This window comes from Choristoneura fumiferana, chromosome 18 (assembly GCF_025370935.1).
Source record: "Choristoneura fumiferana chromosome 18, NRCan_CFum_1, whole genome shotgun sequence".
NCBI lineage: Eukaryota > Metazoa > Arthropoda > Insecta > Lepidoptera > Tortricidae > Choristoneura > Choristoneura fumiferana.
In genome coordinates this window covers 22,145,479-22,161,520 of record NC_133489.1, presented here as the reverse complement: position 1 = coordinate 22,161,520, position 16,042 = coordinate 22,145,479, and the positions used below count along the sequence as shown (strand labels likewise).

The window sequence follows — 16,042 nt, the reverse complement described above, 5'->3', positions numbered from 1 at the left end:
GCTTTTAAAATCGCGTTTCATAGACTGCCTCGACTTCTAGGCAATTAGGCCGTTCTAGTGTTATTATCTATATAACTGAAAACCTGAAAGTAGTTTGTTCAGAATCGAGAGAAAGAAAGAGAAGAAAATAAATAAATAACTAAATAAATATCACTGGACAATTCACACCAATTGACCTAGTCCCGAAGTAAGCTTAGCAAAGCTTGTGTTATGGGTACTAAGCAACGGATAAATATAATTATATAGATAGATACATACTTAAATACATATTAAACACCCAAGACCCGAGAACAAACATTCGTATTTTTCATACAAATATCTGCCCCAACACGGGAATCGAACCCGGGACCTCAAGCTTCGTAGTCAGGTTCTCTAACCACTAGGCCGTCTGGTCGTCAAAGAAAAAAAAGCGAGATTTATTTTGGTTCCATCAGTACGACACCGCCAAAAATTTAAAGAAGAATTGATTACACTATACTTTAAATCCGTTTGTGTTTTTAGGGTTCCGTAGTCAACTAGGAACCCTTATAGTTTCGCCATATGTCTGTCCGTCTGTCTGTCTGTCTTTTCGTCCGCGGCTAAGCTCAGAGACCGTTAGTACTAGAAAGCTGTAATTTGGCATGAATACGAGTATACATATCAGTCACACCGACAAAGTGGTAAAATAAAAAATAAAAAAATATTTTTTAGGGTACCTCCTCTAGATGTAAAGTGGGGTGATTTTTTTCTCGATTAACCGTATAGTGTGGGGTATCGTTGGATAGGTCTTTTAAGACCATTGGGGGGTTTCCAGGACGATTTTTCGATTCAGTGATCTGTTTGCGTTTAAAGTTTAAATTTAACTTTAAAGTGCAAATTTTCATTAATAAATAAATACCTACGATTCCTTTATTCTCCATATCAACTTGCCCCCCCCCCCCTGGCCATCGGCTGGCGACGTCCTTGACTACATCTACCACTACTACTGGTTCGATAGTGTACTAGGTACGTTAAATTACATTTGAAACTTAAAATTCAATTATTTAATAACAATTTACGAACATACAAGTAACACAAACAAAGTATTTTTTACGAACTCATTGCAAGAACCGAACAAGTAAACTTGAGTGGCTATACTTGCTACTTTCTCACCCATCTCACATGACCAATTCCTTATTGAATCCGGAGCAGCCCTAACCTACAGCAGCGTTCTGCAAAATTACTCGCAATAAATAACCGTGGCTATCAATTCGCACTGCCTTCGTTGGTAATGAAAGTCGCGATTGCTCTATTTGTTGTCCTCATAAACAAAATCCTCCTTTATAGGAGGAGATTGCAGAGATTTTACACACCCGACCCAACGACAATGGAATCAACTTTACGCGAAAAACGTCTTTACACGAATCTCTATCGACGTGAACGGTGTAAGAGAATTTACTTTTAATAAAGTCGAGGTTTCCTTGAAAAGGGCTAAGGTACAGGCAGGTAGTGATGAAACGATGTCGTTATTTTGATTAAATTGCGTATTGTTATTAGTTGTTACGTTGGATGTTTTTGTTCTGTAAGCGGTAACGCCATTTCTGCGTTTCCAAGGCAATATCACTTGTCGTAATTCGGGATTTTCGCAAGTTGTTGCTTCCATTGTTCGTTTCAGAACTCGGCTTAACAAACAGGAAACCACTGAATACAACTAAGTTCGTAAGCAGCCTGTTTGACTAATTCAGAAGTTTTCTTTTTACGAACAACATTTGAAAACATTGTTCTTTAGATTTTTTTGGAATCGAATCTTGTTAGAGTGAGGGAACAGCTGCTATACTACATTGTCATGATGTCTGGTGCCTTTTTTCTCAGTTGCTACTATTTACTAGCCTGTTATAGTTACCTCTTCCTTCTTTGCATCTTGACCACACACATTTGATGATAAACGAAAAAAAAAACTAAAATTGCAAACAAGATTAAAAGTATGATTATTTACTAACAGAAATCAAAATTATTGTAAAACCATAATGAAGAGCCGCTATGAGCTTATTTCCAAGCGATCTAGGTTAAATCGTAAAAAATAAATATATTTCTGATAATATGACACTCTCGTGCCACATAATGTTGCGAGCACAAAACCTAATGGAACTTTTTTTGTTACAGAGAGCATCGACAAATCTGGGGAAGATCCGATAATATCTGTCCTGAGGCCATACGGCGCGGACGGCGATGACGGCTCAATCAAAGACTCCAATATGTTCCAGAAATATTTCGGGAACTTCACTTCCAACCCCACCACCCGCCAAACCCGACATGACACTGACGTGTCTCTAATCGACCATTTGTTGAACGTAGAACATAGCTACGACAATGAAACGCAAAAAGTAGATGCAAATGAAAATGTAAATACCGTTACTAACGAAACTATAGATACAAACACAGACAACTTCACAATCATAAAACCTGTACATGAAGACGTTGTTACTAGATTCTTAAGGCTAATAGAAACCCAACATTTGTTAGGTGAAAACTGTACAGCAGGGACTGATTTAAATTTAGGTGAAGGAGTAGTAGATAGATACGCTCAAGAAAGATTTAGAATAGAAGCAGACGTAGCCGTAAACAGGGCTAATATGCTGACAAGATTATGGAAATACGCTGGTCCCTCAGTCATGCATAATGAATATTTGCTGCATGCTAGTGTGTTTTCTATGGTTGAATTTGACGATGATATATTTGCAGCTGGGAACTGTTATGATCAGTTTCAGTACAAAGATTACCAGCTGTTTTGCCCTTTTGCTTATCGTCTTCCTGAGGGTCCAATATTGGCCAAAGACTTGGCTGTGGAGTACAAATATTTGAGCAATACTTCGGAGTGGTTCTACATCGCCCGAAAAAACGCCGAGCGCGTGATACGCAACTACAATCAGTTTCGGAGAGGTGAGTATGAATCTTGTTCGAATATTTTCACAACTTACATGGTATCTCAAAAAAACTCCTTTGAGTTATTAATACTATTATTAGCTTAAGAGATTCTGCATCCTAACTCAGAAGTGTTCTTGAGATACCACCTTTTGGCTTAGGAAGGGCCAGATGTTATATTTTTAGGAGATATTTATGTATCTTTAATGAGCTTCCGACATTTTGAGACAATTTTTAAAGAAAAAAACAGTGCAGTTTCTCGGTAATCCAAGAAAGTTTATTCATAACTCTCATTCTGTGAGGAGGCCTGTGCCGTTACATTTCAACGTAATTAGTAACGTAACTAATGGGCAGTAAAATTTGAAAACCATTTACTTGTACCCACTGATCTTTACACCATTCAATATTTACTACGCAACTTTTTGTATAAATAAATAAATAAAACATATATCATGGGACACTTGACACCAATTGACCTAGTCCCAAACTAAGCAAAGCTATAAAGGTTTCTCTGTGTACCTGTTTTCTGTATCGCTTACTATTTCTGGTGTACAATAAAGAGTAATTGTATTGTATTGTATTGTAGAAGTACCAATATATTTTTCATCATTGACTGGAAGATACATAATTTACGGTTTCGTAATTGAAAATTGGAGGAAGCTACATATATCGTTTTTATCCGCAACGTACTCGTACCCTGCATACTTACATAGGTCGTATAATCGACTATAGCCAGATTTACCCTACACTTATATTTAACACTTCTCGCACTTCGTAAATAAAAGAAACACTCTACCCTACGTTCCAGTTGTAAAGCACATCTTGATTCCTACATCTGTTAATCCAACTCTCAAGTGCGGAAACATAAGAGTCTTTATTGAAACTCGACGGTCAGGACAAAATCAGAGTTTCTAAGATACAGTAGTTATATATGTTCTTAACTTTTGATATCGCTACTTCTGGTTCGGTCGTTTTTACTTCGAACTAAAATTGTGCAACTACGTTGTTACTCTACAAAGTTCTTACATGCCTAATTATTTGTCTTAATACTTCTATTCTAGTATGATAAAAAGGTTAACTGTGTTTTTTTGTAGGTAAGGGTAAAGAATCAATTTCAAAAGTTTTTTTTACTTATAGAATGCTTCACTGTTCCTATTTGAGGACTTCCATTTCAAATTTTTACTTTATTTTCGATATTATTACTTTATTTGTTGAAATTAGTGTTATGGCACTACATATTTACATTGCTTTATCTACCTAAATATTTACGTAAATTACCATATATTTTCAGAGTTAAGCTCTTTTGATGCGAACTTTTAGAATTAAGCCGTTTTGTTGTGGCAAAATTATTTCGTTAGGATTTAACTAAGCCAATTTTGAATAACTTACTATTTCTTTCTATTACCCTATATGGTTTTGATGGCTAATAGTTTCGATATAGCGATCATTGTTAAATCTAAAAGCGATTTTGGTGTCACAATCATTAAAAAAAATACATATATTATGGGCAAATTCTTTAAATTGGAAATAAGCGCCCTTTTGAAAAGATACTCCTCATTAGTCATCGATGATTATGACATAGTAGCTTCAGCGTCCCCCATAGCGACTCGTCTAATGGGACCATCCTGTGTACCTACATTGTAATTAAATTTAAATTCCAATTCCCCAAAAGACATAATTTACAAAGACTATTGTTCTAAGAAATTATACAATCAAATAAATTAATAAATAATAATACTAATTAATAGAAACCGGATTATATTTATAACCCAACATAAAAAAAATTAATATGCATGACAACTACAGGAAATATGCATGAAAACTGTCAAAATATGCAACATTGATTTAAAAAGTTTTTAGTTTCTATTTATGTTAGAATCAAGACATCGGCAGTACATTAAATAACGTATTTTAATTATTTATTCCCGTAGACGTTATAATGAGGTAGCTAAACTAAATTTTCAGTAATTAATAAGTGTGCGTTTTATCACTTGAAATATTTTTACAAGTTAGTGCAAAAAAAATAAAGTTAATTGTTAACAATATATTATATTATTTTAATATATATAATATATATATATGTCGTAAGATAGGACTTAGAGAGCCGGGATCCGACCCTGACATGATCAATGTGGGCATAACAAGTGGGAATCGGGCAGAGAATTAAACTATTTTGAAGAACTAACAAAAGTCCACTAATTGTGGTCAAGATAAATTCACTGAAATCTTAGAAATGCAACTATCATAACGATTCACAATAACTTAAGGAAAAGCCTAGTCTTCTATATTCTCTATAAATAAAAATGAATCCAAAATATGTGCTAAGCGCAAAACTCGAACGACTTCCGATTCGCTAATTCTTTCATTACTGTCAGGAAAGGTTCTTATGGAGAAAATACAGAAAAAAAACAACGGGGGCAAAGCCGCGGGCAACAGCTAGTTAATAATAAAGAAACGCGTAACAGTTCCTGAGACTGTCGACTCGGGCCAGATTTCTTTTACAAACTGACAATTGACGATCGCTTTTCCCGCATCCAGATCTCAGGCTCTGTCAAGCGCGCCACGCATGACAACGCTGGCGTTTTGTTAGTGCTATAATGCCAATCCTTAATAAACCACACATGGACAATTTTTTTAATAAAACGAGCATCGCCTGATGGTAAGCATCTGCAGCACCATCAAGTGCGTTGCATAAGGACACCATGGAGCATACTCATAATTCTACATTATATTTATATTTGTAGTCAAAATATGCATCCACACAAGATTTTAGGTAAAATAAGATATTATTATAACTGAGTAAAATAGGCTAAATATGCCGTTGCATATTGTCCGATCTCTACTAATTAAATTCATGAATATTGTCGTTAAAACCAAGCGTTAATAAACTTTTTGTCAGTACCATATAATTACCAACATTAACGTTAACACAAAATGATTTCTGAGTTATTACATCATACGTTAAAACAAGTAATATACGAAAGTGGGTCCACTCCGTGTTTCAGTCGCTTAATTTTGTTCAATCTCAATCACTCCGGTTTGCCGTGACCATGCGTTTGGAAAAAAAAATCACCATTTACATACCAAGATAAAGAAAAAAGCAGAGGATTGTGGGTTCAAGCTCCGGCTCGCACCTCTGAGTTTTCAAATTAACCACGAGCTTTACGGTGAAGGAAAACATCCTCAGGAAACCTGCACAAACCTGCGAAGTACCTAATTCAATGGTGTGTGTGAAGTTTTCAATCCGCACTGGTCCCACGTGGGAACTACGGCCCAAGCCCTCTCATTCTGAGAAAATGCCTGTGCCCAGCAGTGGGATGTAAACAGGCTGGGATGATGAAAGAAAGAAAATACATTTGTCCACAATACAAAACACAACAATATTATTAATTACAAATAGATAACACGAAGCATAGTAATTATGTGCCATTGCGATTATGAATCGAAAACTGACTCAGCATCAAACCATCAGATAAATAAATTGCATGAAAAGTACTCGAACTAAACTTCGTTCTAAACTTCATATCTCTAGATTTAGTAAGTAATGAAGGTTTTGAGACACCGAATGAGTCAATGACCCTTCTCTGAATATTGGACTAAAAAATAACCCATGAGTTATCCCAGAAAAAAATGTTCTTAACTAAGACGATTGGTACCAAATATAGTAATCAAATGGCACATGTTATTATCTTGCAGATTGAATAGATACCAAGAAACCGTCACTGATTTATATTCTGCTCAAATTTGTTTTCTAAATAGATGTTTTAATGTTGTAGTTTTTCATGTATTAAAACTTACATCGTGACTTCGGAGCTGTTTTACCACCCAATGAATATTTTATTTGGCGGATAAATGTGATGCCGTCTCCGTCTCTTCGAACAAAACAGACAGAGACGGCATCACATTTAAAGAAAGAAAAGAAATAAAGAAAGAAAGAAAAGTTTATTTTGGCTCCAAAAAGTACCACCTAAAACTAAGACTAGAACTAGCACTAAAACTATGTTACTAGGTGACACGGCAGGCATTTATCCGTCAGATTGTTTTATCAATGGATGGTGAAACAGGGGGTTAGAGAGGATTGTGGCACTTTTGATATTTATCCGACGATCTTAGAAAGCGGGGTTGCCCTACAAAACCTATTTTCGCCAATTATCTAACTGCCCGGTGCCCAGGCTATTTCCTTTACGAGCCCATTCTCTGGATTTGTTCGCCACAGATCGACAGAAATAAACGGAAAATGAAATAATAAATAAATATTTAATGTTGGTCCATAATAGAAATAAAGCGGATTTGCTGAAATTACGTCATATTACGTTTTGGTGTAGGTACAAGATATCCAAAGTTACGCGACTGATTTCACTTAAACATGACGTAATTTTTTAATAAAAACTATCGTACTTATACTTATTAAAATAAAATACTTACACTGATCACTCACGTATTCTTCGTCAAAGTGACATTCATAATTTCTCGCATAATTGTAATTAGTCATAATGCAAAGTTTGTCATAACGTGCATTGTTTGTCATAACTTTTTATTCTCTGAAAGCCATTTAAAAATCATTTTTTTTTTATTCGACTGTATGACATGATTGTATGGCAAACGAGCAAGTGGGTCTCCTGATTTAATTTACGGTTTCAACGAGAAAAAAATGAAGAGTAGCAAAAATTATGACTAATATTACCTACATTATGACTCAAAAATTAAGCGACTACCTATATAGGTGCGTACCTATGGTCGACTTGTTTCGAACCAATCCGTGGTTCATGGTCAAGGTAGACATGAAAAACTTATTTTCCCTTCCAGGTGTTTAATATTTTTTCTGCTCCAGGTTTCAACACGTATGCGTACAACGACACAGCGCACACGCACCGGGTGCCGGACGAGATCCTCTCCGTCAACTATGAGGACGGCAAATGGTCCAAGCCGTACTACGACTGCGGCGGCGGCAACATCTGGATGTTGACCTACACCGTGCCTTTCTTCGGATTTAATAACGGGAGCTATTTTTTCAAGTAAGTCAAAATGTTAGAATATTCTTTACATTGGACACCTGGAATAAGGCTGGAAACAGACCGGTTTGAATCGCGCGGTTTTGAGCGCACCGTCTCTTTCCAGAATATTGTTTTAGAAATATACGGTGTGATAAAACCGCGCGATTCCCGCCGTGTCTGAATGCAGTATTAGTCTCTTGAAGAATATGATAATAATTTAATGTTCTTAATGTAATATTATACATAATATTATACATAATTATTATAAATTTCTCGTGTCACGGTGTTTGTAGCCGCATTTCTCCTCAACGGGTCGAGCAATTTTTTTCACATTTGTTAGATTGCGAGAATAGATAGTGAATTGTTTTTCACCCTCCTACCCCCATCCTTGATTTTTTAATCGCAATTTTAGTATTGTGAATGAACAACATCTAAATAACGTCCGTTTATATAACAGGTTAGATTCCTTGAAAATATAATAAGCCCATCAGTGAGATCATCTAGGTAGGTAATAAAACAATAAATTAAAAAAAAACCCGACTGCTTTAAAAAATACTGAAAAGAAGAAAGCAAGACTTAGACGTAGTGGTCTAGACAGTCTTCAATATAGACAGGGTAAAAAGTGAGGGTGACTTTTTTTTCTCGGCTAATCCTATAGCGTTGTGTATCATTGGATAGGTATTTTAAAACCATTGAGGTTTGCCAGGACGATTTTTCGATTCAGTGATCTTTTTGCAAAAAAATCAACTTTAAAGTGAAATTTTCATTATAATCGCCCCCCCCCCCTCTCTAAAATCCAAACTGTTGGATGGAAAATTAAAAAAAAATCATGGTGGCTTAGATTGCTTGAGAATTATTAGTAGTTTAAGATTAAATAGCAGCTTAAGGTATAAAATATACCCAAACGTGGAAGATTCCGTACACAATACGAAATCCTTAGATAAACATCACTTGATTTTTTCGTAATGGCTAAACAAAGTTGTAGACTAACCTAAGATGGTGCACGCTTGCCATTTAAATGCCCATTCACCCTAGTTTTGAAGACGGCCAGATTGTAGCGATTACGAAACACAGACGCAGGGAGAGCATTTCACTCCATTCGTTTGTTAAATCTTTACCCTTGCATGTTAAGACAATACAACAAGTTTCTACCCCTCTAAACGGTATCTGAGGCACGACCGTATTTTCCGCTTTCCTTTTGTTCTTAAACAGGGAAACAAAGGTTATGTTCTGTCTTCTCTTCCATTACTTACGAAGTTTTAGGTCAGTTACTGTTATAACCAATCTTTTCAGTGATTATTATCACTTATACCATATAGGTATCTTGGCCCAGTTTTTCAGAGCATATACCTATTAGTATACATACCTAGTGTTATTAGTGTTTTTGTTTCGTCTAATTTTATCGTTCAATTTTTGAAACCAAATCCTAAAATTATTAGAAAGAAAGAAAGAAAGAAAATACATTTATTAAACGCCATAAAAATAAACATAGAACAAATACAAGACCTACATGACGCTAAACAGGTCCCCACTCAGCATAATGCCACGGCAAGCCGTGGCGCTGATTTTCAGTGAGGACCTTATCTAAAAACTAACTTAAAAAAAAAAACTTATTATTAAATTGTATGCCAATATTGTATGGCAATATTAATCTATTATACCTACTCTCAGGAACAACCCCGATGGTAATCTAGAAGTAACTGCACCACGCCTCTGTTTTTAACTCCACTTTTTCTCGTTACGAGTAGGCCCAACTTTCTATAACCGAATGTTAAACAGAGATTTATTCAAACAATTGATCTGTACTTTATGAACCTACGCTGGAACTTATGAGGTTAATATTCGTTGTAATCATCCACTCCAAGTACTTCGGAATTCTCCGGCGAAGTTCGGCGAACTTCGACCGCCAATACTTTTAGTTTTACATTGTCTGCAGTTTTTCGATTTCCAACAAGAACGCGAATCAAAGTTTCTCGTTCAAAATAGAGGGGCTTATAACCAATGGCATCGACTGGCGATCTAAGGTAGAAGTTTCGCAGTTAGCTTATGATTAAAAAAATTGAATGAATAAATGGTCGAATGAATGAATGAATAAACGAATGAATGAGTAAACGTCTGAATGAATGAAATGAATTATGCACTGGTGTTACAATATTATCAATAAAAACTAAAAGGAAGAAAATAAATCTAGTGGTCTAGAACTCTGTCAAGAAGTTCATTTAAAGTTCAACAGACGGGACCCATTATAAAATTTTTTTGAGCTGGTTACGATTGGAATGGGTCCCGACAGTTGTACCTTAAATGAGCTTCTTGACAGAGTTCTGGACCACTAGACTTATTTTCTTCCTTTTAGTTTTTAAGGCAGTCAAGTTTTTGATTTTTAAAATTTATGGTTTTTTTATTTTATACTTTTTTCACATTTCTGTGAAAATAGTAGATTAAAAGTATTACAACACACATATATATATATATATATATATATATATATATATATATATATATATTATATATATTTAGAATGGGCTAATTATAAGCTTTCATTTGATTCCCATATTGTTACAATACAAAATGTATTTTTTTAATTCCTTCGCCATATTTTTTTTTCGCAGATGCCATATTGAAATATTATATACCCTATGTGACTCCGACAGTTATGACGAATCCAATGATACCTCATATGTTACAATCCGTTTAGGCTGCAGCGAGGACCAAAGAAATGGACATACATACCCACATACATATATACATACATACTTACATACATACATACATACTCTCGAAAAACATAACCCTCCTTCGGGCAGTCGGGTAAAAAATCCATCACACAGACTCACACTCAGGCGTCTGGGGTATTGCAGATGCGTTGCCAACCTAGAGGCCTAAGATGGTATGCAAGTGCCAGTAATTTCACCGGATGTTTTACTCTCCACGCCGAAACACAACAGTGCAAGCGCTGCTGCTTCAGGGCAAGATTAGCGAGCAAGATGGTGGTAGCAATCCGGGCGGACCTTGCACAAGGTCCTACCACCTGCAAAAGGTGCTATAAGTTTGACCGCTATGTCTGTCTGTCTGTGGCACCGTAGCTCTTAAACGGGTAAACCGATTTGAATGCGTTCTTTTTATTTGAAAGCAGGTTTTCTAGCGATTTCAGTGCATCCGTTTTTGAGATATTGAACTTTGAAGCGACAAAATCGGGAGTTTTCTAACTTTTTGTTGGTAAGCTTATAAAGTCTTACATAGATAAATGTTCGTGTATTGTCCACTCATCACGAAGTGATTGATAAAGCACAGGTTTGTTCCCCAGTCTTAGCTTATTTTTTTCTAGCTTCGACAAATTATTGTCTGAATTGAATTTGGACTACACATTGTTGGATTCTCATTCGATTGGTACAGTTTTATAATGCCTCGAGTTTCTCGTAACCAGGGAGCGTAAATGTTTTTAAAACAAAATTACAACACTGCAATGATTCTTAATAATTTAGTGGTGATGTAAATTAAATATACGATGTGAATAAAATATTGTACTGGGTAATCTAATTGTAACAAAAAATATTTTTCCTCGTGTAAATGAAACAACACAACTAATGATTCGTTGGATGACAAAGTACACAGAACGCTTATGATTGCAACATAATATCCCATCTTCGTTTTTATTTACATGAATAATTTTCACATGTACCATCAACCAAATATGTGGTTTACCACCCTAAAGTTGATAATCATTTGCATGTCATAAAACAATAATGCCAATAGGCGTGTGTGTCAACTTGAAAGTTCGACTAGTGACATATTATTAATGTGATAGGAATTTGTTTAAAAATTAATAAACCACTTATTTGGCTGATGGTACACTCAGGGCAATATAACTCTCGAATCGCCCGCCAGTTACAAATTAGCGTTGTACTGGTCAAAATCCTCATAACCAAACCTGAGCATAATATTCTTGAAGGTCAAAACTTTTCTTCATGTAATTTTTTCTTTATGTCAATGACTTTAAAAATAGTTATTTGCGTAAAACTTCTGTCAATTCCAAATCCCAAAACCATCGATGAAAATTGACTACGTTCTAGGTATCTGACATTGATTATATCAGTAAACTAAAGAGGTCTGGATAAAAACACTGTATTTAGCTTGATGTCGTATGTCTGTCATCGGCAACAGCGTTACGCTCCCTGCTTGTAACCTATGCAATATCTGACTAGATAGTCTTATTGAATAATCCATTTAAGCCGGTCTGTATCTACGGCCCAATCTCTTTATAGGCTATCCGTTCGCAGCGATTCCGTATACTTTGATGTTTTATATCTAACGCATCGAAAAGTATCCATCTATTTAGATGGCCTCTGAATATTTTATTTGTGATCTATACTCGATAAGTTCTTTCGGCTTTTACCGTAATTGGGTAATTTGGTTAAGTCAGTTTTGGTATTTTTGCTAACACCAAAAAAATAGAAGAATCGAATAAAGAACAGAACATACCTTTACCCCGATTAAAGAACTTAGGTACAATAGAAAATATAACTCCGAGATCGAAAATATAAACTGACACATGGATGCACAGAAAAACCAGAAAAAGAAACCAGCCCGGGAATCGAACCCAGGTCCTCAGCATTCCGTGCTGCGTGGACAGGAGTACAGACACGAATTTATCCTATGCACACATATCTCATGCTGCATATCTGCTGCTGCTACTTGTCTGGGTGAGCGGTTAGTTCCGAAAGGGTGTTACGTCTCTCGAAGCGGTAAGTCGGTTCAATTCCCAGACGGAGCAAGTAATTCTTAGAAATTCTTTAAATGCCGAGTTACTAAGTTTTAAAAATAACATAAAGTCTTATTTCAGCAAAATATCCCATCTACGATATTTCAAGTACTTTCCCTTGATGTCCCATAGTTTTGGATCGCCCTGTTTACGTTCCATTACTGGGCACAGACCTCGAATAACGAGAGGACTTGGATCATAATTCACAGGCGGGCTCAGTGCGAATTGGAAATTTCACACACACCATTAAATTGCATCGCAAGCTTCTATATGGAGATCTTTCCTCTATTTTTGGATATTCTTCCAGTTATGTCGGTGTCTTTAATTCTTCGACGAATTCCTTTAGGTATTCCAAATTCTATCGCGCCAAGAAACTCCGAGCATAGCTCTCTTCATAGTTCGTTACAAGACTCTGAGTCTCTCCATAATATTGTCTCGTATTATTAGCAAAGCCGCGGATAACGGCTGAAAAGTAAGTAAATTATTAATTTTACAATCTCAATGAAATTACAAAGCGACTAAATATCCTGCCTATCTTTACATCTACTTTTGTAAAGCCTCGACCACATTCACCCTCACCGCTATCTCCAAATTGTTCACCACGACGATTAACGTCCACAGTGTCGCAAGTATTTCATCCTGTAATAATCGTATCGTTGCGGCTGAAAGAGGTTTTCTGTGGAAATAGTTTCTTTATAATATTTTTGTGATCTTGGAATGTTATTTTCTGAAGGCCTGTATTTTCCGGAGATAAATGGAGCATTTCATTGGGTTTCTGTGCTCGAATTTTTCCTTTCAAAGATATGGTTTTTCTACGTATGATATTATATAAATGTATTCGATGTAGTTCTGATTTGAGTTTTTTTGGACGTCCATTTAATTGGGCTCAGCTTTTTATGAAGGTTATTTGCTACACCTTTAACGGAGAAAATCATTTTTAAAAGAAATCGTTTCATTCATCAGCATCATTATCATATCAACCGAATCATTTTCTGCCAAGTTTCTTGCGGCCCCTTCTTGCCAATCATGGTCTTTCCGAAAGCGCTGGTAGTGCAAATAAATGACACGCAAATGAGCTCTTTGCGGCCTATTTACATTAGAACATTACCTATTGTTTTCATTTTGTTGCTTGTAGGTTTGCTTGCATTGATCCGATAATTTAACTGTTAGGATTAAACCAATTTCAAAAATTTCTTAATGAGAATAAGTAAATCTGTTTGTTATTCAGATTTACAATGATGTCTGTTTATTTGGGTATTTCAGATATATTCAGGTATTATTTTTCTAGAATTTGTCTGTATATTTTTTTTTTTATTTGACTGGATGGCAAACGAGCAAGTGGGTCTCCTGATGGTAAGGGATCACGACCGCCCATAAACATCTGCAACACCAGGGGTATTGCAATGCGTTGCCAACCTAGAGGCCTAATATGGGATACCTCAAGTGCCAGTAAGTATCCGGCTGTCTTACTCTCCACGCCGAAACACAACAGTGCAAGCACTGCTACTCCACGGCAGGATTAGCGAGCAAGATGGTGGTAGCAATCCGGGCGGACCTTTCACAAAAGTACCACCTGCAAACTTACCTACATAATTATTGTTTTAAGCTTCGCCATTTCAACAGCCTCTATATTTAGCCGCTAAAATACATATTATATAATTCAACATCTACGAGAACCATTACGTATAGATATACCTATGTATATGTATGTTCATGCTAATTTGAGACTACTGGTGAAAGCTAACGGAGTTTAGCGGGAAGCTTTTAAACTAGTAAAGCCAAATTGTTGTAGTTTAAATTAGTAGAATGTACAACAAGAGCATACAACGAGCCATTTTACGCAAGACATTCATATAGTCACCCGAGCCGGTACGGCGAGGGTGGATAGACACGTCAAGGGGAAAATGGGTTTAATGCTCGAGTTTTACACTCTGCTTTTCACTTCGATTGCGAGGAAATTAAATAGCAACAGTGGAAATAATTGTTCACTTTCTATGTACTTACTTGTCTTTTATTTTTCATGCATTATTATATTTATATTGTTTATTGATTTGTTTTGATTGATTTTTAGTTTTACATAAATTAAAAGTAATTAAAATATATTGTAGAAACTTTTTTGCTTGTAGCTGTTGACACCTGATTTCCTTGGTCTTAGACGTAGATTTTACTTTATGCACTAGAGCATAAAAGTCATTTTATGTCGCCTAGATCCAGCATCAACACGAACTTTACGAACATGAGAAGTGAAAAATATCTTGGTGGCCTAGTGGTTTGCGTTTTGGCTTCTTATGCAGAGGATCGTAGGTAAGAAATTTAGGGTTCCTCACACTCATCCTTTTTAACACGCTTAAATGTTAGCTTCACTAATAATTTAAACTACATTATGTATTTTTGTAAGTATGTACTTCACAGAATCTTTCAACTTGATTTTTTCAATTCGTTATCGGAGTAAATATATCAAACTGAGTCACAGACGGTTCTGACAGAATATCAGCGCTGCAGGCGTCTAATGCCTCAGCATTATGCTGAGTCAGCGGCCGTTTCACTTTTGCGGGGACACACAAAATCTTATATTTTAATTTTTGTATTTCTTTTCCTTTTTTTTGTATTATTGGTGTTTGCTGTTAATTGTTGATTTTTAGTTTTGATTTATTTGTGTTTGCTGTTAATTGTTGTTTTTTAGTTTTATTGTATTTGTGTGTCTTTGTGAATGTGAATAAAATGTCTACTATTCTATTCTATTATATTCTAAACTAACAAGGAAATTCTATTGCGGCTAAATTTGCTTAAGAATAATTGTAGTGTAAGAGTAAATAGCAGCCTTATTTTATAAAATATACTTCTAAAATATATTTATTTATGAATCTATGTTTTCTGTACTGCTTACTATGTTTTGGTGTGCAATAAAGATAAAGAGTTATTGTATTGTATTGTATACTTAGTTTGAAAATTCCGTACAATATACAATATCCATAGAAAAATATTACTCGTTTAATAACGTCGTATACGGGCGTGTCGGACACACTCTTGGCCGGTTTTTAATTTTGTTTCCTTCTAATGTATTTTTCTGTTTATCGAACATGTGAAAATCAATAGTTCTTTCTCTTTCTAGGAGCTAGTAGTAAGATGATATCCAAACAACGCACGGCATTTCGCTACATCATCCACGTAAACGGCAGATAAGCTCTCCCCAAGGTCGTGTACTATTGTAGCCTCCTGGATCTTTACGAGTACTCGTAGTCTGACGAAGCCTTTAATTAGGTTAATTCGCCCGTGACAGGCCCTGTACTGCGAAGTGCAAAATTTCTAACTTCGTATCTTGCCGTCCCGCTCACGTTTATATCATTTAATACGAGAGTGAGAGGGATGGTACGATATGAACTTCGATTTTCTAATTTCGTAGTAGCCC

At 35.7% G+C, this 16,042-nt stretch overlaps 1 protein-coding gene across 2 annotated transcripts in view; it reads left to right on the top strand.

Moving 5' to 3' along the window:
* Nucleotides 1–16,042, top strand: part of LOC141437961 (uncharacterized) — a 153,994-nt gene that overhangs the window by 64,836 nt on the left and 73,116 nt on the right. For both annotated transcript variants that reach the window (XM_074101569.1, XM_074101568.1), the window contains exons 2-3: nucleotides 2,122–2,898; nucleotides 7,712–7,895. In XM_074101569.1, the coding sequence (XP_073957670.1) occupies nucleotides 2,122–2,898; nucleotides 7,712–7,895 (961 nt within the window). The remainder of the gene's footprint in view (nucleotides 1–2,121; nucleotides 2,899–7,711; nucleotides 7,896–16,042) is intronic.